General features: G+C 40.6%; 1 protein-coding gene across 1 annotated transcript in view; it reads left to right on the forward strand.

Moving 5' to 3' along the window:
- Positions 1-24,537, forward strand: part of Macrod2 (mono-ADP ribosylhydrolase 2) — a 1,925,774-nt gene that overhangs the window by 1,744,650 nt on the left and 156,587 nt on the right. Inside the window, exons 10-11 of the mRNA XM_051144748.1 lie at positions 12,930-12,977; positions 19,944-20,027. Coding sequence (XP_051000705.1) covers positions 12,930-12,977; positions 19,944-20,027 — 132 coding nt within the window. The remainder of the gene's footprint in view (positions 1-12,929; positions 12,978-19,943; positions 20,028-24,537) is intronic.

Raw genomic sequence — 24,537 nt, forward strand, 5'->3', positions numbered from 1 at the left:
AGGATGGGTCAGGGCCATTAAGGAAGCCTCATGCTAAAATTGCTTGTTGCCCCTTGCTTCTGAAAGCCAGCATGCTTCTCTTGCCAGTGTCTGTACATGCACTTCATAAAATGTTCCTAATAAGTCAACTTGGTGTTGCATCAGAGTTCTCAGAGTTTACTTCTCTCTAGATCATCCAGGCAATATGGCAGATGAGAAGCAATGGGGAAATGAGAGAGAGAGAGATAGAGAGAGAGAGCGCTAAAAGTGACAAAGGAGAAGATACATCATCAGTGCTGGCTCCTGTAGGGCTGCAGATATGAAATATCATAAGATGAGTGGTTTAACCAACAGGGTGCAGTTGATCACATTTCTGGAGTCTGTACGTTGAAGATCAAGATGTTGGCAGGAGTGAGGGGTGTGTTCTGAGGCGTCTCTCCTGTGTGTTCCTGGTCATATACCCCTGTCCGCATATGGTCTCCCCTCTGAGCGCCTTGTGATCTGTATTTCCCCTGGTCACATTAGATAAGGAGCCCACTCTAACGTCACCACTTTACTTAATTACACTTTTAAAGCCCTATATAAAAAAATAAACTAAATATACCAGTAAATCAGTCAGAAGTACAGGGTATGAGGAGCTTAATCAAATGTTAGAGGGGACATACCTACCCTGTGAGTGTATTGATTGCAAAAGTTTAAGGAAATTGCAAAGGAGAGAACTCAGCAAAGATTCCCCTAATAATTTTAGTTCTTGCTGTGGGGTGAAGCACATTTGACTTTTTCCTTCCGGATGTATTATTTGGAAGGAAAATAATTTATAGTTACAGGGCACTGTTACTTGGCCTGAAGCAAATAATCTTTCTGTGATGAAGCCTAGAATCTCTTTGTTTTTTATGTGAAAGGTTCATATTTTACAGCATGTAGAATTTATCGTGTATACTTTCCATTGACTATAAGAGGAAGAAGAGAGTTTCTGGTGGAGAAATGGAAGTCCAATTTTGTCAAGTGTAAGTCTTACTGGAGAACTTAAGGTTGCTAGTTTTTCTCATGTGACAATACAGAATTTAAATGGTTATAACTTTGTCAAAGAATCCTGATGTTCAGAGCTTGAGACCCACCCCCAACCCCAAATCAGGGAAAGCCTATATTTGTTAACTTCAGTGTTCCCCAGCCATGGATGATTTGTCCTATGAGGAACCTTGAGATATTTTTGTCTCTCATAAATGTGGGAGAAGAAAGACTACTGTTGTCTGGTGGGCAAAGGTCATAGGTAATCCGAAAGCTACACTGTGTAGAACAGCTCCGTGGAACAGCACACAGAGGCCAGCAGAGGCCCAGCAGCTCTGCCTGCTCTGGTTGTCCTCCTTTCATTCGCCTTTGTGTTGACTTTATTTTGGGGTGTTCTGCTTGCTGACGCCTGGCTCAGAGTCCTCTGTGTTGCTGGATTGAGTTCTTTATATTCACTTTAATACCTAGTTCTCAGGCTTGACGATGCAAGGCTGATCAGAACACTTGGACCATGATAGTAGCAGGAAATCAAATATCATAGCTGCATGTTCAAAGCAAAGTCTACGAGTGCTAGCTTTGTTGGGGCAAAGTTCCTGAAGGGTATGGCTCCTGTGGAGCAGAGAAGAAGTGCCTGGAGCTGCTTAAGCAACAGAGAGGGAAAGGGGCCAAGGGATTGGAGAAACAGTGAAGTCACGCAGCATGATCATTTTCAGTTTATGAATCCCTGAAAGGTATGTTCACACTCTTCTCAAAATAAGCAGTTAGGACTAGATATCTTTGAGTTAAGAAGAAACATGATAGATTTTTATGTAGACTGTCCCCATTTATCTTGATTTAACATTTTGTCTTTGTGCTGTTATTTTTTTAAGCCATACATTTGATAGAACCTTTATTTCAAAACTTTAATTCTAACACTGTCCACCTCTTATCATGTTGGGCAAGGGCAGCAAGTCTCAACAGCTGATCTGCTCTGCCATGTTGAGTGGACATGGCTGACACTGCACTGTGCACTATGTGGCCAAACTAGGATGTCTAATAGGTTAGGTTTGTTAAATGCATCTTGACTAGAAACTCTTCCAAACCTGTGATGGGGATATCAGAACATACCCATCCTAAAGAGTGAAACACCTATGTACAAAAGGGATTAAGCACAACCCTAAAACCTCAGGCTTCAGGACGATGAGGCAGGAGTATCATGACCCTGAGGCAAGCCTGACTGCACAAGACTCACACTTAAAAAGCAAACAAACAGCAACGAACAACAAAAGGTTTAATTCTGTCCCTGACTTGAAAACTAGCCTTCAGTATAACGTCATGGATACAACATCTGTCATCATAGCAATGGCAGCAGACAGAGCCTGTACAACCTGAGGACAGGGGGCCAAAGTCACTTGAGTAGGTGACTCTGGTCTCAAGCCTTCTTATTGTGCAGTGCTTCTCCCCACAACAATCCTGAAGGTTCTTCTCTGCCCTCAAACTTATGTTGTATCTTTTTGAGATAATGTGTTAACGAGAAGAGTGCCATTCTTCCAGGCACACTGGGTCCTTGTGTGCCCTCTTTCCTTCTGATCAGTTTTCCAAGAACAACAAGGAAACTCAGCTGCCGGGGGCTAGTAAGCTTTTTTTTTTTAAATAAATATTTATTTATTGTTGTGCATACAGTGCTGAAAAGGGCATCAGATCACATTATAGACAGTTGTGAGCCACCATGTGGTTGCTTGGAACTGAACTCATGACCTCTGGAAGAGCAATCAGTGCTCTTAACCGCTGAGCCATCTCTCCAGCCCACAAGCTTTTCTTTCTCTTGCCTTGCCAGTCTAACATTTGGAGCATAGAGACTTGGAAGCAGTATTGATGTCAAGGTGGTGAGTTTCAGAGAAACATAATCAATGTCTAGTGAAAATTTCCTGAGAGTCAAGTGTCTCTGGCATAAGGGAAAGAGCTGTTGTCCTTGTCACCAGAAGAAATAGCTTCTAATGCTGGTACAATCTCAGATCTGTGGCTTAACTTTCTGGCTTTCAGCCTTATCAGATACAAGCAGGAATAAGGCCAAGGCCAATACAGGGAAAGCAATGTAAATAGTTGCTCAAATACGTATCTAGACTGAGCACCAAAAATTTTTAAATAAGCTGGGCAGTGGTGGCACACGCCTTTAATCCCAGCACTCGGGAGGCAGAGGCAGGTGGATAGCTGTGAGTTCGAGGCCAGCCTGGTCTACAAAGTGAGTCCAGCATAGCCAGAACTATAAGAGAAACCCTGTCTTGAAAAAAAAATTTTTTTAAATATATACATTTATATATTTGTTTCCATAGTGATAAAAATGTAAAATACATAGTTTAACTTTTGTGATCATTATTATAAGAAAATACACCTTCTTCACATAAAAATCCTACTTTTTTTTTTTTACTAAAAATGCACACTAGAAGCAAAAAGAAGAAAATAAACAGTATTTCCTAACCTATAATCAAGACATCATTCATATTTTGTTATATATCTTCCTGGTCTTCAGAAATGGAAAATGTATAAAACCAGAAATTCTGACTTATCACCCTTTTCCTGTCATTCAACACAAATAGCAAGGATTTTTTCTTGTCATCATACATTTTTCAGTTACATAATTTTATTGGACCCAAATTTTACTCAAAGATGTCACCAGACGTGAGACTGTTTTTGCAAATCATTCTGTACTTGCAACTTAAGGAAACCATCTTTATGGGTAAATATTCACATTCTCTCTAATTTTCAAAACCTTTAAAGAAAGTGAAATTGCTTTCTCAAAATGTATTAAAAAAACAAGACACTTTTGCTGGGAGTTGTCAAATTGCGCGCTGTTTTTGCATCACTGTGGATAAGTGCAGTGCATTACGCAATGGCAGGGATCTCCATTTCTACAGACAAAACTGACCAGCCGTGCACACTGCTACACGACCTACTTGACATACGTGAGCAGTGGGTGAGAACTCTCATTCCTCCTGCTCTTCTCAGTAGAACATAGTCTCGTGTTTTAATGTTATCATTTTTCTAAGTTACGCAGGATAATGGGAAACTGCAGTGTGTGTGTGTGTGTGTGTGTGTGTGTGTGTGTGTGTGTGCGCACACACGCGCACGCACGCGCGCACGTACACGCACACGCACTTTCCCTCTATTGTCATATAGGTTGCAAGGATCAAATACAGAGTTGTGGGACCAGTACTCTTTTGCCTACTGAGCTACCTCTCTAGTACTAGTTCTCCAATTTTCTTGTATGAAAACATGAATTATATCCTTTGCACATTTTTTACTGACATTGCATCTTTTGCTTATTGATTTATGAAATATCTTTTTATATTAAGGTCCTTAACTCCTTTAAATATATGCTACAAATAGTTTGTAGTTAATCACTTGTCTTTGTTATATTATCTTTTTATTACAAAAATAGTGGGAAAATATTTTAAAAATAAACGTAAGAAATGTTAAAAAGGAAGAAGGAGGAGAAGAAGAAAAAGAAGAATAGAAGGACGAAAGAAAGAAAGAGTGGAGATTTTTAAAAAAGAAGGTTTTCCCCCTAAAATAATGAATTCACCAACCAAAATCTCAAAAATGACTGTGATGCACTGCATGGCACAGAGGGTGGTTAAATTCGACTAGACTTGTTCTCAGTATTACTCTTGAGATATTCTTTTCAACAACAATCTCTGCTCCTGAATTTCTAGGTATATTAGATATAAAAAGAACCCCTACTCTAAGAAAACAAAACAAACAAACAAATAACAAGAAAAACCCCAATGGAATCTATGTCCTTAACCTCAGAGCCATCTATATGCTAGGCTATATTGAAAAGAGAAAGCAAAGCTTCCATTTCATTTGCAATCAGCTGACTTAAGATAATAGTATTTCCCTGGGATTTTTAGACGGACCTATTAGAATCCTTTTAGAGATTTTTAAGACTAGAAGGTGACAGGAGGAGAGAATCACTAGGAGATGTGATTAAAATGAATGTGCAGAAAGATGGAACACTGTTGAGCTTGAAGCCAGCTATGAGCTATGAAGTATGAGTGGCTTCTGTAAGCTACAAAACTGAAAACATGTTCTCCCCGCTACAGTTTCCAGAAAGGAGTGAAGTACTGCTTTACAGTTTGATCTTAGCATAATTGGATCCGTTATGAACTTTTACCCTATAAACTAACTGTAAGGTAATAAATCTGCCTTGAAAAAGAAAAGAAGTGTCACTATGTAGTTTTAGCTGGCAGGGGAATTCACAATATAGACTAAGCTGGCATTAAACTTACAGTGACCTAGCTGCATCTGCCTTTCCAGTGCTGGGATAACAGGGCGAGCCACCACATCCAGCAAATCTGATTATTTTTAAGGGACTAAATTAGAAATCTGTTACAGCACTGATAAAAGCTTATGTACCAGAACTCTTTGAAAAAGTAAATGAAACAAAGATAAAATCGACATCCTGTTTATGTAGCTGGAGCTCTTTTTCTTTCCCTCTCTGAGTGGCATATCCAGTGTATAGAAAAACTAGAGCAAATGAATTGCAAAGTTTCTTTAATGATGATCACCTAGAGGGATGGACTTGGCACATTTGTGTGCATTTCCTGTGCGGATCACATTGGCGGTTAGAGCTCTACAAGGCATGCACTGGGTAATGCGACATAAATGAGTTCACTGCCTTCTTAGGAATGAGTGCTAACTATTTCCACTTGATGGGCTCAAAAGCTGCAAACACATTGTGCCTTTAGTGAAAATCCAGTGAAGTGTTGCTGTAACCAAGCAACCGGAATGCTGGGACAAGCACCAGGCATCAGCAGAAAGCAATCTGTCCCTTCAGGAGGGGTGAGTGCGCGGTGAGTAGAGCAAATGCGGATAAACACCAGAAAAAACAAAGGCCTGGGAACATGTGCCTTGACTAAGTAGAGTTTGATCTTATTAGAAAGTTCTGGCAAAACAGATACCTCCTAAATGCCACTCAGATCGAGGAATGAAGTGGTATCATTAAAGAGGCTGGAGCTTGGCAAGAACCATCAACAGTTCAACACTTTATTTTCTGTTCTTTATTTGAAAGCACAGAGGCAAAGGTAAGGGGAATAAGTCTTTTTTGAGGAATAGTATATGAATGAGACAATTCCAATAAGGCCCCAGAAGAGAGACTAAAGAGTAAACAAGAAAGTAATTCAAAATTCCCCAATCTATGTCCTGTCGCCTATATGAACAGACTTGATTTCTCTTAGCCATGTCCTTTGTCTTCTTCATTTGTTATTCACTCTAGAGACTGCAACAATCACATGACTGTCCCAATCTTTCCTGTGTAATTTTCCTTGATGTGGTTTTTATAAACAAATTTTGCCTCCTCCTCCTCCTTCTCCTCCTCCTCCTCTTCCTCCTCCTCCTCTTTGTCTTCTTCCTTTGTAAGTTTGTACCATTGTGTGCCAAGCTGGCTGAGCCAGATGTAAAATGATGAAAGGAGCACTTTTCATTGATAAGTCAAGATTGGTACATTAATGACAAGTGAGTGCTTACAAAGACCCACAAGCTACAAAGTCAAAACAAAAACACCTTTTTCTCTTATTCACCTTAAAAATTCAGCTCTCTCAGCTACTCCTCAGGAAGTATATGTGGCCCTTAGATAGATCCAATGGTTCCTAATATTCAATTTAATAATCGAAGTTAAACCTCTGTAAGGATAGGCCTTAATGTTGGCCTAGAATTTCTGCCTAACAAGAGTCAAAAAAACAGGAGGATCCCAGCATCTCCCACACCTCCAGAACCTCCTAGAGAGTGTCATTTATTCTAATAACATTTCTTTCCTTGTAAATGCAAATAAAGATGAGCACTTGCAATGTGAGCCACTAAAGGGCTGTAGGACTGTTGGCCTTTGAAAGACTCACCGTTATATATGGATGGCCCTAAAATGGTAATGACAGCTCTGGATAGCATGCTTTAAGTTATTTCCTTGGTTTAAAAGAATGGCTCAGTAGCTCCCAAGAGTATTCACTTTTCTATTCACTATGCCTTTTTCCTCCATCCATCCATATACCTCTGAGTCAGTCTAAGGGTTGTGGACATGACCCGTGACAAGATCCAGCAAGCTACATGGTGGCTGGGTGATTTCAAACACAGATATGGCTATGCTTAGTCTTGGTTTGGGGACACATTGTATCACATTAGCATTAGAGAATTATCACAAGATTCATCACAGCTATCCCCAAAAGATGGGCATGTACTTACTTCAAGCAAGTGGATCTGGAACTTCAGTGTGTCTAAACATCTCATTGAAGGATGTTCAAAAACCTGGATTCTGGATTTCTCCTCCACAGATCATTACTTGATATGTCTTCGGCAGGTCTTGGAAATTTGCATGTTTAACAAGTTCTCAGGTAAAGATAAAACCATAGTTTGAGAACTTGCTTCAGAATAAAGTTCTCTCTCTATCTGTGTGTGTGTGTGTGTGTGTGTGTGTGTGTGTGTGTGTGTTTTCTATTTTGTATTGTATTAATAATGTATACCTAAGGGAAAGGATGAAGATAAATCTCAGGTTATTTAAAACTCTAGAGTATGCTTTATTATTCTAAGTGTGTACTGTTTTTTTACTGGGAAACAAACTGCTTCTCAGAGAGCAAGTATACCGACTAGACAAAACCCATTCATATTAACTCTGTCACCCATAGAGAAGGTCAAATAGATATTCACCATGTAGCTAAAGCATATTAGCCTCTTCTTACGAAGGGGCTTATGGTGTACATATCACTAACAGTTACCCCAAACTGGTAATTCAAGAGAAACTAATTGGTTTCACATATATCTTTTATTAAAAATAAGAGGTTTAGTTATAAATGTATATTCTGTGCAGAACTCAACAGGGTAATCTGACAGAGAGTGATAGGCTGAATAAAACCTGCATCCCTTATGAAATTAACATCAAAGAGGTCTTTTGAGAGGAGATGGAGCTTTAGCCTTCATGTGATCAACACCTAGGAAAAGAAGAGGATTTTTTTTTTTTTTTTTTTTTTTTTGGAATTGGCATTTCTGAACACAGAGAACAATACAATCTGATGGATTGCTCTGTTTTGAAATGGTATTTGTATCTCTTTGGCTAGAGACCTTTTATTGCATTTTTGTCCTCTAACAAAGATGTATAAAGCCTGAAGAACTGCATAAAACGACAAGAGCTCTCTGCCCACGCTCCATCAGACCCTACCTGTGTTCACACTCTGAGTGCCAGGACTCCTGTCTCCAGAGCCTGTCATCTGCCTTTATATAATGGCATTCTGGTTCCTGGTATTGTTAGAGAAAGAAGCCCCACTAGAAATAGCTTGTAAATATGACTCAAACAAGCACATTGTATGGGGTAATGTTGAAGTAAGGTAGATTTAATTAATATGCAACTACATCAGGGGCTATCTACCAGACTCAAAGTGTTCTCTTTTTATTTTTAATTCAAATACCAAAAGATCAAGGCACATATCTTATAATGCCGTGGTAAGTGCCTGCCATCAAGGGAAAAGGTACCCTTCGAAGCTCAGCGCATCATTCTTCCGCCTAAAGTTGTTTGGCTGTTCTAGTTTTCAGCATACACTTTAAGTGCTGGCATATTGCTCAGAATTTTCTTTCTTTTGAAAAAAACCTTTCCTTAGTGTTTCTCTAGAGACACCGATGAACACACCTGTGTATACACATATGGAAAGTTGTTATTGTAAGGAAAATTCATGCAGTTATGGAGGCTGACAAATCTCCAGACCTTCAGAAGGGAGAGTGATCTGAAATAACAGGTAGCACAGACCCCCTCTTAGGCCAATGCCTGAGAACCAGATGGCCAACAGTGTGGATCCAGCCCAGCAGTTCTCAACCTATGTGTCACGACCCCTTTGGAGGTTGTGTATCAGATATCCTGCATATCAGATATGCACATTACAATTTATAACAGTAGCAAAATTCATTTATAAAGTAGCAATGGAATAATTATGGTTGGGGAGTTACCACACTAAAAAGAACTGTATTAAAGGGTCACAACACTAGGAAGGTTGAGAACTGCTGTTTTAGTCTGAGTACTTGTCAACTTATGCCAAAGCAAGAAGCAATATTTCAGTCTGAATTCAAAGGCAGAGAGAAAACATTGTCCAAGCATGAGAACCATCAAGCCAGCACTGGGGACAGTGGCCTATGAAGTATGCCCCTGCTACAGCTGAAGATAAGCCTCTTTGTCCCACGGGGACTCTCCTGTGATATCCCGAATCTCACCCATGTAAAGGAGGCCATCTACTATTCTCAATCTTCCCACTTAAGTGGTAATCTCCAGAAACATTCTGAAACATACATAGAGAAAGGTGTCGGGGTGCCTTGTGGCCCAGTCACACAGCTTGTAAAATGAACCATTACACCTGGCACAGGAGGATCTTCAGTCAGAAAAGACCACATGAGCTTGAGGCTATCAAGCCCCACCCTTCAGTCATTCAGAACTAATTTAATTTCATTGAGGTATTTTGACTGTTCATGTGCATATATTTCTAAGTGTTTCCCCTCTGTGTGTGATAAAGATAGATAGATAGATAGATAGATAGATAGATAGATAGATGATAGATAGATAATTAATAGGTAATTGACTGAGAGGTAGATAAGTAGAAAGATGGATAGATAGATAGATAGATAGTTAGATAGATAGATAGATAGATAGATAGATAGATAGATAGATAGATAGATAGATAGACTTTTTAAGCCTGTTCTGAAGCAAGGATTCTAGTATGGAGAAATTTCATCTGTAAGGCATCCCAGGAAATACCCGCAGAAGAGCGAGGAGGAGGAACTGGGAAGAAAAGAAAGCCAATAGATTAAATTCTAAACCACTTGCACTCTGCTTCCCATACCGAGTTCAAGGGGGTAAGGAGACTTATGGAAATCATGCAGAACAAGGTTGGGTATTGTGGAAACAGGGAGTTGTCACTCATGTGTGGTAGGCTGGCTCCAGGGATATATTAGAAATATAGAATTTCTTGAGCCAGCTCTAGAAACCAGAGAAAATTCTTAGGCCAAGGGCCCACATGGCAGATGTAAACCTCACATGCATTTAAGGTGTCAGTGAACAAGGGTGTACAGCCAAGATCTACCCTTTCTGGTAGTCAACTTCTGCCTCTTTTTATGTCCTGTGAGCCTCAGCTTACCTCTCAGGTGACCCTTCTCAAAAGACTTTCTCTGACCTTTTTGTCTCTTGCCTGTCTGTGACAGACCCACTGCTCACTGACAGCAGCCTGTCACTTCATGCCACCTGAGGTCTGTTCATTATGACTCACTTTGGGATTTCTGTGAAGAAGGGCTCCTGAGGACTGTTATGCTTCTTGCCTGTGGTAGTGCTTACTAAATGGCTACTAAGTAGCAGAAGTAAAATACTGTGTTGTATTACCATATAATCAGTATATTTAAAAGCTTATTCTGTGCTGTGTGTGTATGTACACACACACACACACACACACACACACACACACACACACACACACACACCACATGCACACCAGTTGTATTGGTTTATATCACTTTCCCAAGATTACATGGTTGTTTGCTGTTTGGCCATTTAGTGCAATTGTCTTTATCTATCCTATTACATAAAATTAATGGCACTGGGTGCCAAGGAAAACAAAGGAACCCAAGACATGGCTTTCGTCTTCTCTATGTTTGTGAACTTGGAATTTGGAAATCACATACATCCACAAGTGCTGGATTATTACGTTTTATGGAAGTAAAATCTTCAGTGCTTGATGATGTTTCAATGCCTGTGCTAGTGCTTTGTGTGACATCATCTAACTCAGTCCTTAAGACAAGTCTACGTAAAGGACATTGTTATCATCACTCATTGTGACTGAGGAACCTGAAAGCTCTTCAATACCACATGCCTACTAAATGGGTGGCCTGAATGGCCAGTAGGAAGACCTGAGTTCAAATGTCTTTAAAGTATATATCCACAAGACAGTAAAAACTAAGAATACTGTTCATTCAAATTTGTGTCAAATAGATGCTGTGGAAAGCCTCCATAGATATCCTTTCTGAGTCAGCTGCCTCTTGTATTTCTCAGTGAAACCTCTGTATACTGGCATCAGAAAATGCAGACTATAGATGAAAAAAGAGGGAGACAGTATTGCTAGCATGGAAAAGGCAAATAGAGAAAGCTAAAGGAAAATACTATGATTTACCCTCCAGAGGTCTGTGTTCTAGAAATGTGGTCTCCAATGTAATTGTGCTGACATACTAGGCCATTTAGAGATAATTAGGTCATGTGGGCACTACCCTAGAAAGGCATTAGTGTGAGCCTCACAGGACTGGCTTAGTGCTCGATTCTATACCTATAGGAGAGAGAAAGAGAGCTGTGCCTTTCCCAACTATCTTACTTCCTCTTAACATGTGAATGTTCTTACTTTATAATGTCATCTGCTATACCATAATGTAGCCAATGGCTATCAACAGAGGCCAGAACAGATGGGACCTCACTATCTTATACTTTTATCCTCCAAAACTGTGAGCTAAATAAACCTCTCGTATCTTTAAAGTACCCACTTCAAATATTTTGTTATAGCAACATAAAACAGATGAACAGCAATAATTCCATGAGGAAACAGGAAACAGTTGAGTGCCGCCATCTGTCTAGGTGATAACACAAATGTCACAGAGTAAGCAGGCTGGTTGGAACCAAATATTGTTGACCTCAAGTATTAGAGGCAAGAGTCAGGCTTTGTCCTTTGCACAGGGGGCTGGTACTGTGAGACTGTAGACCAGAGTAGAACCGTACAGAGACTGAGTTGGCAGCCATATGTGGAAGGATCGGGTGCCAGAGGAAGAAACAGAAAGAAACAATTGGGAAAGCTCCAAGACACACAATGCAGTGGGATAAATCAGAGCGCAGTAAAGTGATCATGTAGACATTGACTTGTATTTAGTGTCTGGGCTGCTGTTAAAAAAAAAAAGAACAACCTATACATAAGTGATGAGGCTTATGTTTATGTCTTCTAAGCCAGAAATCCAGTTCTACTACCTGCTATCACCCAGTTCCTTATGAAGCGTATCTTCTTTCCGTATCCTTAATGAAACAGCAAGGACTGGGTCTCTCCTTGACCTCTTCCTTAAGGCAATGGATCTCATTCATCGGGGGTCCAGCTTGGTGATGTAATTATCTCTCAAAGATCATGACTCTGTGGATAAGACTCAGCATATACAGGAGTGGCACACACTCAGACCAAGGTACTAGATTTAAGGAGCATTCAAGAAGAGACATTGCATGCTTCAAAGGAGTAAGTGCAGCCAGGTATGGTGGTATGCAAACGAGGCAGGAGGATTGGGAGAATTATCCTGGGCTTCCCATTTCTCAACAGACACACACACACACACACACACACACACACACACACACACACACACACACACACACACAAAACAAGCATTCCATCATGGTGCAGAGGAATCACACAGCCTTGTCCACTTAGAAGCCTTTATTCTGGGAATTGAATAGAAATGAGATCACCAGCAGGCTCTATGGGAGCAAGTGTTGGAAGGTCTGTCCCACAAAAGAGCAACAGCTCTCCTAGCAGAGTGCAGGAAACAAATGTCAGTGTGTTCACGATCCTGACACTGTTGCTGAGCACACATGCTTTCTGTGAGTCTAGAATGCATGGTATTTAAAGTTTGGGGGTAACAGATTCGAGGAATTGAAATGACCAATGTGACCACACATCTTTTGTATAATTAAACCAATTATGGTGCATGTCTGTTGTCTTAAGGGCAATGGAACCCTCGGCCTTGGTTCTGCTGTAAGGGTACACTTCCTTCCAGCTCAGCACGATGACCCAGGAGAAATGGTTACTTCAGCACTCTGCTTCCTACCGTCCTTTTGCTTTCCTTTTGTTATTTGATGAGTCAAATTGGAAAGCTCTGATGTTTCGTACTTTGACATAAGTCTTTATTTTTTTCTTTTCAAACAGATGATAACAATGAAGGAGCAGCAGATGCTGACATGAAAGAAGATGCAGGTATTAAGATTATAATTTTATTACTTGAGGTAAAGTGGGGGACCAATTTTATTTATTCAGACCCAATAAATTTTAAAGAAAGACAGGATAAGATTAATAAAATAGAAATATGTATTCAATATCATAAAATAGGGAGGCAGTCCTAGTAATTCTTTAGGAAAATATAGTTACTCTGCTTAAGCATGAAATTGCACTTTAGCTTCTTGACAGACTAAAGAACAGAAGGAATCATAGCCAGCAGAGAATCCAACACCACACCTTGATATTGAGGACAAAATTTTGTTTGCTGATAATCTGGATCTGAGGAACTCTACAGCAGAGGAAACTTATTCATCCTGTTTTATAAGATCTGGACCTCAAACAGTAAGGGACAGTAGTCTTCCAAAAGTTCTTTTAATTACCTGCCTGGAGGATGACTGGCCTCAGCTATGAGCTGAAGCCTTATTGAAGGCAATTTCCAAGTTTGTACACTCTAAGCGCTCTAGATGATCTACAGATCCTTCCAGTATGGTGGCCAGCTGATTTCATCTTGAAGGAGTCAGTGAGCCATGGAGACACTTCATCTTCTTTTGATCAATGTTTAGAAATCCCACAGCACCGCTTCCTCTGTTCTAGACGGTGGTGGCTCTTCACAGCCAACTGTTCCTGTGGCTATCCTTGATGAATGTCACATAGCACATACTGTTCTCATTATTAAGATATATGCAAGCCATTCAAGAAAGACCGGAATAACAAGGAAGCCAGGTAGTTAAAAGTGTGAGTTCTGGCCTAAGGGAGCCACTCACTGTGTCCTTACATAGTGATTCATGGATCAATAGACTTGAATGCAGTTCAAGCTACACCATTTGTTAACTTTGAGTGTCTTCCTGTAATATTCATGGTTCACTTTTGGGGCAATAATCCTCACCGTGTTGATTCACTTGAAACATTCAATGAGACAATGAACCTTAAATGCTGTTCACAGTGCTTGGCTCTCAGTAAAGCTTCACTGTGTTGCTACTTTCTCTTGTCTTTTTTCTCATTCATGGAGCTAATTATATGACTGAGAGGCCCGCATTCGCCATTTCAGCAATCACAAAGCTTTTGCCATGAAACTGGCCCAGCTTTTAAATTTTGAAACCAGCATCTCAAAGATTTGAATCTTGTGTCTCCTGCGGTTTCATACTGAAGCATCCTATAAGTTACTGACAGTGTTAGTCTGTGTAGTTCCAGTTAACAGAGCTTCAAACTCTGATGTCAAGGGTCTCCTTGGCTGAGGGTTGGCTAAATGACATTCTCTGCATTTGTTTAATTATGTTCCTCTTGCGGCAATCCATTCACTGCACAGAGACATAGCATCTGCTCCCTTCTTCAAGGTTCCTTGGAGCAATAACCATGGCTTTTTTCTACTCTTCTGCAGTCTGGACATGTCTGACTTAAAATGTTCCCTTCTCTCCACCAAGGCAATGGATTCAGCTAGTATAAGAAGTGGATGAAGGTTCTGAAAGTTTGGAGCGGGAATGGAGACAGTAGAGGAGGGACTGCAGCAACTGCTGTTGGTGCTCTGCCTATGTTCCCTCAGCACTCATTCTTGGCTTTAAATGGAAACTTTCTAATGATAACTTTTATGATCCTCAGCTTAGTGGTTTTCTCTATTCATGAAGGAAAACCCAACATACTAGTGAGTTACTTTCTCTGGAGTACCTCTCGAACCAATGATGGATAAAGTTCCCTTCCAACCAAGGATGGATAAGGGTTTAGTTTCCCAGTATTCCTGTGGAGGGGTTATAGCTCAGTGAGAATCCTTGTAAAAGAGTTGGTTCAATCTTCAGCAAAACACACACACACACACACACACACACACACACACACACACACACACACACACACAGCATATCTGAGATAAGTTCTAGGTTATGTTATAGTAGAGTCCAGTAGAAATATATGGCCCTCATATGTAATTTTCTAGTGCTTGTGTTAAAAATAAATAAAAAGATGAAATTAACTTTAGTACACTTTTATATCATATAATCATGCAAAAAATGTTCTTATTCCAACATATTATAAATGTAGAAATTCTGTTAGATATCATGTCTAGGTTTTAATATTAAATCTTTCACATCCATGCACATTTTGTATCCACATCTCAGTCCAGATTAAACAAGAACATTGAAATTCTCACTGGCACTGTGTATATGGCTGGAATACTGAACAGTATGATTCTATACCCTCACCAAGAAGTCTCCAATAGAGCTGAGCTTCTGATGCCCATGGTGTGATTTGTTCATGAATGGATTCAGAAATGTCTATCTTCCCTCTCCTGCCTTGTTTCAGTAGTCCTTTTCTAATATTTCCTGAGAAAAATTCTCAAAGTAGCGACTTAATCTCAAAACATTGTCCCACTGTCTATCCCTGGGGGAATTTAACATAAGAGAAGAACACTGATTGATTTATGCGAGACATAAAGCCCAAGACAAAATTTCTATTAAAAATATTAATTCTTATGCCCATGTAGAATGTCTTATTTTTAAAAAAATCTGTCCTAGATTAACTTGCAGGAGACCAGTGTTGTTCTTTGTCATTCTCATGCACTGTCTTGAATGAAGTGTTCTTGAAGGATCCTTCCCATAGATCATTTGGCTCAGAGCCACAGGTACACATTTCTAGGCAAAGGACCTTCTTAAGTAGAGTTAGCTAGCCATCCAAACCATTGACCCATTTTAAAGAAGTCATTGAAATGGAGGAGGACTCCACAAGGTAGAGCCAGCATTTGAGGCCTGGAATATGGTCATCATTTATGATTCCATCAACCCCATAAGATTTCCAGGGAGTTCTGCCGTACTCCTGAATGGGCCACTCTTACAACACGGAATGGGTGTGGGGAGTTAGCTTCCATCTCCTAATGTTTGAGCGCTGAAACCACGGTGTAATAATACCAACCATGTACTTTTCAAAGCTACCAATGCCAGAGTTGGGGAGAGGTAGCACAATTCTACCCATGATTGGTGTGAGTGGACTCAGCTCACAGTTAGCATACCTCTTAGAACACCAGGTTTCAAGTGGGCATTCACCTGTGCAGCTCACTAAATGTGCATGAGTTGATTTCGTACAGCTGACAAAAACTCTCATTTATGGAGGCTTCAATTAACCCTTACTGAAATAGAAGAGCTAGAATTTAAATCCAAATTTGTCTTACCCCAGATGCGTGTATGCAATTAACGGTTCGCTCTGGTCTCCAGACCATTAGAGGAAAGGGAAGCATAAGCATTTCAAATGAAGACCATAGGTCTTCAAGGTGACATTCTCCCCTTGAGAGGTGAAAGAAACAAGGCAACTTACACTTTTGGTTTAGTTTAGTCCTTTCCAGTCCTTTAATCATGCTTAATTCAGGCACAGCAAATGGTTGCCCAATTTCCTTCCATCTCCATGGCCACACACTCTTGACTTGGACCAATCTGAACCACCAGGGCTCCACCTACATCAACCATCGAAATGCTGCTCCTCTGGGGAAGGGGGCAAGGGAAGCTTGTTCATGGCCAGAGTCTAGCCTTTGCAAGAAACAGGCAACCTAGTGTAGTACTCATCAAGAACGCCCATGAAATGGTTTCCAAAACCTAAATTAGATTCTCTTTAGCGCCTTCAGACCAAGAGGGAGTGACTCCCCTGCTGAACCTCAGGTAGAAACCTTTGCATTCATGTGTATTAGTGACTTTTATCTGATACATATCCCCATGCCCATACACATTCCCAGTGGGCACCGGGAAGTGATCAAATACTCATAAATTTCATCCATGTCCTTATATGCAGGATGCTCTCCTGTCCATTGACCACCCAGGGAGTAGTTTAAAATAGAAAGTATTTGTATTTGGGGGTATTATAGAATATTTTTAAAGGTTCTTGTAACTTTATTTTTAATATATTTTATTAATTTATTCATATTACATCTCAATGGTTATCCCATCCCTTGTATCCTCCCATTCCTCCCTCCCTCCCGCTTTCCCCCTACTCCCCTCCCCTATGACTGTGACTGAGGGGGACCTCCTCCCCTTGTATATGCTCATAGGGTATCAGGACTCTTCTTGGTAGTCTGCTATCCTTACTCTGAGAGCCACCAGGCCTCCCTATCCAGGGGACGTGGTCAAATATGGGGCACCAGAGTTCATGTGAAAGTCAGTCCCCTTAAATGTAGGCAAACGGTATCTTTGAAAACCTCACCTAGACCATAAGAATTTCTATTAAGGTGGAAAATCACAAACTTCGAATATAAAACCCTCAGGTGTAAGAAACCCTGGTTTTAAGTGGCATTTTCATCTCTGGAGACTCTCACCTGGTCCCCAGGTCAGAAGGAGTCTTCACAGTACAACTGAGGCTAGATCTTCTAGGTGAGATGACAAAGTCGCCTTGCCCATTTTGTGACTCTCAGTGGGCCGGATACTTGTATGTATCAAGCTGTTCGAAAGACCTCATTTCTGGTTTTTCTGAAACCTTCTAAAGCATTGGCATACATGCCACACCTGTGACAGAAATCGGGAAGTTGCTAATGCAGTCCCCAGCAATATTTTTCACCCTGGCCATTATAATAACCTCGGCCATGGCTGACTTGTTTGTCACCATATTAAAACCTAGCCTCATGCCCTAAACCTTTGGCGTTTATGATGCCAAAAATTTTAATAGCACATTTGATCAAATGTAGTTTTAAAAAAATTCTTATTCTTTTTCTTTCTTAATAGATGAAAGGGAAAAGGGGAGAAACGAGTTAAACACTGTTCCATAGTGTAATTTTAGAATTCTGGAATGAGGCAACAGCTGCTAAGAGAATGAGAATTAGGCATAGACCTATTATATCTTGGACATAAAGAAAGGCCCAGTGAAGCAAAAATAAAATAGACTATAAAATGAAATTCTCACTGCACTGCTCAACTCCAAGGATGCAGGAGGGATTTGAAAAGAGAAGTGCCCCTTTTCTCACAGAACTTAGAGTGGGTTGTGTGTATATATATAAATGTACAATAAAGACATCAACAAGGGAACAAGATAATTCCAGATACAAGTGATGTTTTTGAAAAGCTTCCCTTATAGCCTTTTTACATTGTGTGGTCAGGGAAAGCCTTTGGGGGGCGGGGGCAGGCAGGGCACTGTGAGGAGGGACTGATTTAGTCTGAAAAACAGAGTGGAAAAAAAGAAAACTCCAAGCTCTGCAGAAATGTGTTGGAGGTACTGAAGTGGAGGATAGCAGCAAAAGTCCTGGGGCGGGGATCAACCTAACCGTGGTTCAAAAATAAAATAAACAGGGCCGGAGAGATGGCTCAGCAGTTAAGAGCACCAGCTGTACTTCCAAAGGACCCAGGTTCAATTCCCAACACCCATATGGCAGCTCACAACTATCTAGAACTCCAGATCCAGGGGATCCTACACCCTCTTCTGGCTTCTGTGGTCACCGTATATGTGGTACAGAGACATACATATAAAACATATATACATACCAACTGTAATAATAAAGGAAAAACACAGAAGGCAATAAGAGATGAAATTATAGATGCCAATAGGACAAATGGTGCATGGTGCTCTACAGTGGAAGTGGACAAGGAACTTATTCTAAGTAGTGATTTTAAACAGGTGAGCATGCAGATCTGGGTTATGTTTTTAAAAGCTCACTGTATGGAGAAGCAAAATAAGCGTTCTTTAAAAAGGAGATCAGGAGGCTAGAGACAGGAATTGAGAAACAGTAAGAGATGTTGCTGACTCAGGTGCCAGGACAACTCATAATAGATGGGTCTAGCATATGTTAGAACTGGGATAGCATGACTTGTTGGCATGGGAGAGCAGGTGGGTGTAAGTTTGAGTGGTGATTCCTAGGTTTGGGTTTAAACTGCTTGGTAGGTAGTTCCAGACATGGAGCACCACAGAGAGAAGTTTGTATACATAATGTGTAGTTAGTACTGGCTGGCTGTAGGTTTGAGATTCCTGATATGGGTTGAGTGAAGAGAAGTCATTAACACTTGGACGCTAAGGCACGTCAACCCCAAGCCTTGCGTGGGTTATAATAAGGATGGCTTGGGGACCTGTGACCTGTGAAGAAGGTCATTTGATGGTACCTCTAACATTAATTGAGGTCCAAGTCACCTCACAAAGGGTACCAGCACCCCAGAAACTAGATTTCTTGGGTTCCCCATTGACAGAGCTGGTAGGAAGATAGAGTATGCAGGACTTCATTGGCACAAGCCAGATTATCTAGTCTTAGGGTGCAGAAAGAGTTGTTAACAGGTTGAAAAATGGAACAGGAAAGCAAACAAAACGCAGCCAGCACTGAGCCCAAACTACGCCATGATGAGGATGAGGCTGGCCGTGTATCTCAGAGCTGGAAACTTTGTAATCAGATGGCATGGACTGAGAGTTGTGTCTTCAGACTCCCTTCAGTCTTTACTAGTCCCTATGGGTAGATTTAAGAAAACATTGAGAAAATTGTTAAACATCATACTTTAATTGAGGACATATGAGAGAGCTACTTAGAGTCTAGATTACAAAAGAAGCCTGTTAAATGAAAGCAGAATCTTTCCCAGTCCCCCTGTCACCTCAAAACTGAGATGGCAGTCTATTTCTTTTGCCCATCTTTGAGGACTAAGATGAAAGGTATAACAGTTCCTGCTGAGCAATGAGATGAAAACAGAATCTATTGGGCCTCTCTTATGGAGAATTATTCAATTTTTATAAAAGCCCTTGTGTATGACTTGGCACTTGTATTAGTCACTAATGATGTCTACAGAAAAAATATTGGAGCTTAAGTTTAAGTCTACATACTAGGATGGAGAAGCCAAGCTTCTTGCCAAAATTTAGTTCAGCCACAATGACAGGTGAGCTATAGTTAAGGCTCAGGAAGTGTGTTTGTGTGGGGAGGTTACTAAGGAGAAAACACCTTTAAATTTTAACACATTCTGAACTTTACTGGTAAATATTTAAATAAGAATTATTAAATCTTTGTACTTCCAGAAGGGCTAGAGCCTAAAGGCCTTTCTCCACCCCACAAGAAGAGTAAAGCGAAGAAACCAGAAAGTTCAAAAGACTCCAGTGAAGGTGAGTCCTGTGCCCTGGAGACAAGCTTTCATTTCATTTGGAAAACTGTGTTTATTCTTTCACATTTAGAATCCCTAAGGGTTAAAAATGTCAAATAACAATTCTATTATGCTTTCACTATATGTTCAGAATCTGTTGTGAATATGAGAAATCAGATTTCTTGGGTTAAAGAAAACATACAGGTTTTATAAAATCCCTGTTCTCTACGTGGCATATTTGTACCTCAATTAGGTGAAATTGTGTAAATTGCATTAAAAGCAAGACGTTCTCAGATTATGTGGAACTTGGGGTCACGGCCTACACTTGATGATCAGTTCTGGAGCTATTCTCTTATTGGAAACCTTTGTTTTTCTCATGAACCTGTTTTCAGGCCTCCCAGAATCAAACTTCAGCAGCGATGCTGCAAACATCTCTCTCCTACTTTCTACAGGCCAGTATATCTGTGTGCTTTACAGTGAGTGGGCAAGTCTGCCGGGGGTTCAGGTTTCTGAAGGAATGATGCTGTTTTTAGTAGCCCTGGCACAGCACACTGTCATGCAAACTTTCTTTAAAAGGTGGGTGGTGTGTATTTTCAGTGCACAGCTTCTCAATGGTAGAGTGTACATATCGTCTTGCCTGAAGTTTCAACTCCTTACTTGGCGAAATGAAGAGTTGGTCATGTTGTTGCTGTTACTTTAAGTCTTGATGAAAAATCTTCTCCACTATGGAAGGAGAAGCATATATTTATCATAGGGAAAACTGGGAAGGATACAAAGGGGAGGAGCGGAAAACAGAGCATGAGTGGGTGAAAGCAGAAGATGAAGCAAAGGGGATTAACTGGGAAGAGTTTCCATGCGCTGTACAGCTTTAGAAAATGTGAGAAAGCTCTGAGCAAACGCTGACATCAGAGGAGCCTGGCTGTGAACAGGAGTGCCTGGGCTCTACCCATTGGTATCAGCTATGTGCTGCAGTGGATCCCTAAGTGGGGCCACTGGATGCTATCAGCCAGCTTCTAACCTAGCAGCAGGTCCTTGCTAGGAAAGAGAGCTTAAGGAGTGTACTGTGACTTTCCAGCATCCTGGCAAGTGTTGGAGACCAGCTGATAGATAATGGCACTGCTCTCACCCTCCTGCAGGATAACCCAGCTGAGAAGGCTGAGCCATAAGAAAGGTGGGTTCAGGATATTGGCTTCATCCCTAATGCAGGCAAAGCAGAGCATCTGTTTCAACCTGCCCCACCTCTGCCTTCTCACACTGGGTTTCGCTTCTGAATTGGTGACCTCAATACATGCAGAACAGCTCTTCTCCATAGGCATACGAGGTTGAGATCAAGGTGAGCCAGGGCTCTTCCTTCTTCCAGCAGAGGATGGTCCCTCCTCTCCATGCAAGGACTGAAGGACGGGCATTTCCTACAAATGGTAACAAATAGAATAAAGAGCAGCTGGCAGAGGTCTGGCATTCTGTTAGGGACAGAAGTCACTCTATGACCATCTCAGTACTCAGCAACGTGCTGGGCTAAGCACTATACTCATTCACTGGATTGTGACTAAGTAATTAGAACAACTTACAGAACACTTAGAGCTGTGGTGAAGGCCAGCGGCTCTGCCTTGCATCAGATGGCAAGCCTTGCTAGCATCTAAAGAGGAGATGTGAGAGCATCCTTCTCACAGTAACCGCACCATTTTCTCGGAGGTGTCTGAAGATCAGGATTGCTAAGAGTTGGGGACAAAAACCACCATTGTTTTTCCTGGAGAGGCTACCCCTTTACAAGATGGTTCCCAATCAGTGCATACTTTCCAATGGGTTTCCAAAGCTGGAGTCTATTGTCAGCATAAAATGTAGACATGCTATGACGGCTTCCAAGTGACTCCTAGTGACTCCTTAAAGTTTTTTTTACTTCCTTGTTAGACGTTAAGTTGCTTTGCTGAGGATATGGCCTCCCCTAATCTTACTATGACTCAGTGGTACAGCTTCCCCGCCTCCAAACATATGATCTGAGAATTGGCCCTGAGCCATAAGACCTGGGAGGATAATGTGATAACTATGTTTGTTACTGGGGACATTCTGACAGCAGTGTCATGGTGAAATGTAAATACTACTCATTCCACAACCATGGATACAATGCTTCATCCCTGTGACACTCTCAAAGGCAAATAAAATCAGTAAATCCCAGAGAAAGAGGGAGAAAAAAAATGTGAATCAAACAGGCAGGAGCTAATGGACCAGGAAATGGCTCTTATCTATCGTTTCATTTATTTTGACAATAATGTATGTTCCTGCACCCATACATGTCCCTGTGCACACATTTTATTCCTCTCATAAGTCAGAGAAGTGGCCAATCTGTCTCACATGTCTGGAAGGTGCATCACAGTGTAGACCACGCCCTTGTTTCTGCTGTGTCCTCCAAGTTTAGAGCTTGCAGTAGTTTCAATCTTAGTGTTCTTTCTCCCCACCTCCCTTCCAAATGCTTTTGGAATTTTTATTTATAAGTCCCTCAGCTTAACACTGTGTGACATAACCCAATCTTATTTTTCTCTTCCCTTAGTTCTCTGCTTGACTTCCCACCATCATAGTGATGGCGGGCTATCAGGACTCATCTTCAGAAAGGGTCAAAGGAAACAAACTCACTGGGATGTTCCAGTGTGGTTTAATCATAACTGTATTTAGATCCAGAAGAATTCAGAATGTTCTTTGTACCAAGCACAAGCTGCAAATGTTTCTTTTTTTTTTTTTTTAAGATTTATTTATTTATTATATATACAGTGTTCTGCCTGCATGTACATCTGTAGACCAGAAGAGGGCATCAGATCTCATTATAGATGGTTGTGAGCCACTATGTGGTTGCTTGGAATTGAACTCAGGACCTTTGGAAGAGTGGCCAGTGCTCTTAACCTCTGAGCCATCTCTCCAGCCCGCTGCAAATGTTTCTTTAACATACCCAAGTCTACCCAGTCTGTTAATGTCATCATTTCTTTTCTCTTAGAAAATATATAGCATGGGTAGTCCTCCTCACCCCCTGACTTCTAGATATTATTTTCAATGTTTTTAAAATTGTGTCTGCTTATATATGGGTAAGTCCATGTCAGTGAGGGTACCCTACAGGGGCACTGGATTCCTGCAGCTGGAGATATGTGAGCATTCAGACACGGAAACCGGGACCTGAACTTGGGTCCTCTGGAAAAGCAGTGTGTGTTTTTAAATGCTGAGTTGTCTTTATGTACCCCAGCACTGGTTTTGTATAAGAGAAAATGTTAACATCATTAGAACTTTAATTGAAGCATTACTATTTTAGTAAATATTTTACTAAAATATTGAGCATCAAAAAAAATCAGTGTCTGAATACAACCTTACACTTGGGGTTTTTTTTTGTTGTTGTTGTTTTTGTTTTTGTTTTTGTTTTTTAATGCAACGAGTTTTTATAAAGCAAAACAAAATGAAATCTGTTTTGACTGACAGCTCATGGCCACATGATAATACCATGCCAGGTACTGTGCCAGGCAATGCTATGACATTATTGGTAGTTTCAGACCACTAATTGAATTTCTAGCATCTGGTAACACACCCAGAACCAAATATATCATTGAATTAATGACAATGTGTGTGTGTGTGTGTGTGTGTGTGTGTGTGTGTGTGTGTGTGTGTGTTTAATAACAATTGAATTCATTCTAACTTCTATTTTTTTCTTACAAAATAATTTAAACAGTTGACACCATTATGGGAAACTTTAATAGAAATGCTTTTCACAGTCTTCCTCTGTCCTGTCTATTATATATTTATAACTTCTCTTTGGTGAAAATTTCTGGCTTTATTGATGAAATAAATATGGTTAATTTGGTATTTTTATTTATTTATTTTCTAAACAAACAGTTGAAGGTAATGGCTCCATGTGACATTTCAAGGCTATTTCATCTGAACTGTCCCCATTCCATACTTGCTGAGAAGTAATATCCCCTTTAACTGTTGCTTTTCTGTCTCTTGTCTTTTCACCCTCCGGCTGCTTGCACGAGGTACCCTGTGCCTTTTGTGTAACATGGTTTCAATGAGATGTGGTTAGAGACACAGTTCGTATTATGCCTTTTTGGTATCTGCTGAATTTCTTGGGTTCAAGGGTAGGCATCTTTTGTTACTTTTAAAACCACACAGTCTTTTCATTGCCAAATATTAAAATACCAACCATGACTGCTGTCTACTATTCCTCAGTACTTTCTGGATTCTAGCCATGTTGGGCGCCACCCCGCATAAACTCACACTCCTCTTCTCTGCCTCATCTCTCTCAGCTGCCTTCTAGTTAATGTTTCAAGTCTGTTACTAAGTTTTCTAATTGTCTACCAAACCCTATTCAATATGGTGTTTAGTTCACTTAATGTCTCATTATAGTACCTTCCTGCTTTTTTTTTTAAACAGGTTTATCTACAAATACACTTAGTCATTCTTTGCTTCAACTGCACTTAAAATACCAGTTTCCATAAGCTGTGTCTGGTTTCACTGCTCATGTCTGTTTCTGTGGCTTTTGCTTCTATAAGGTCATGTTT

This window comes from Acomys russatus, chromosome 4 (assembly GCF_903995435.1).
Source record: "Acomys russatus chromosome 4, mAcoRus1.1, whole genome shotgun sequence".
Taxonomy (NCBI): Eukaryota; Metazoa; Chordata; class Mammalia; order Rodentia; family Muridae; genus Acomys; species Acomys russatus.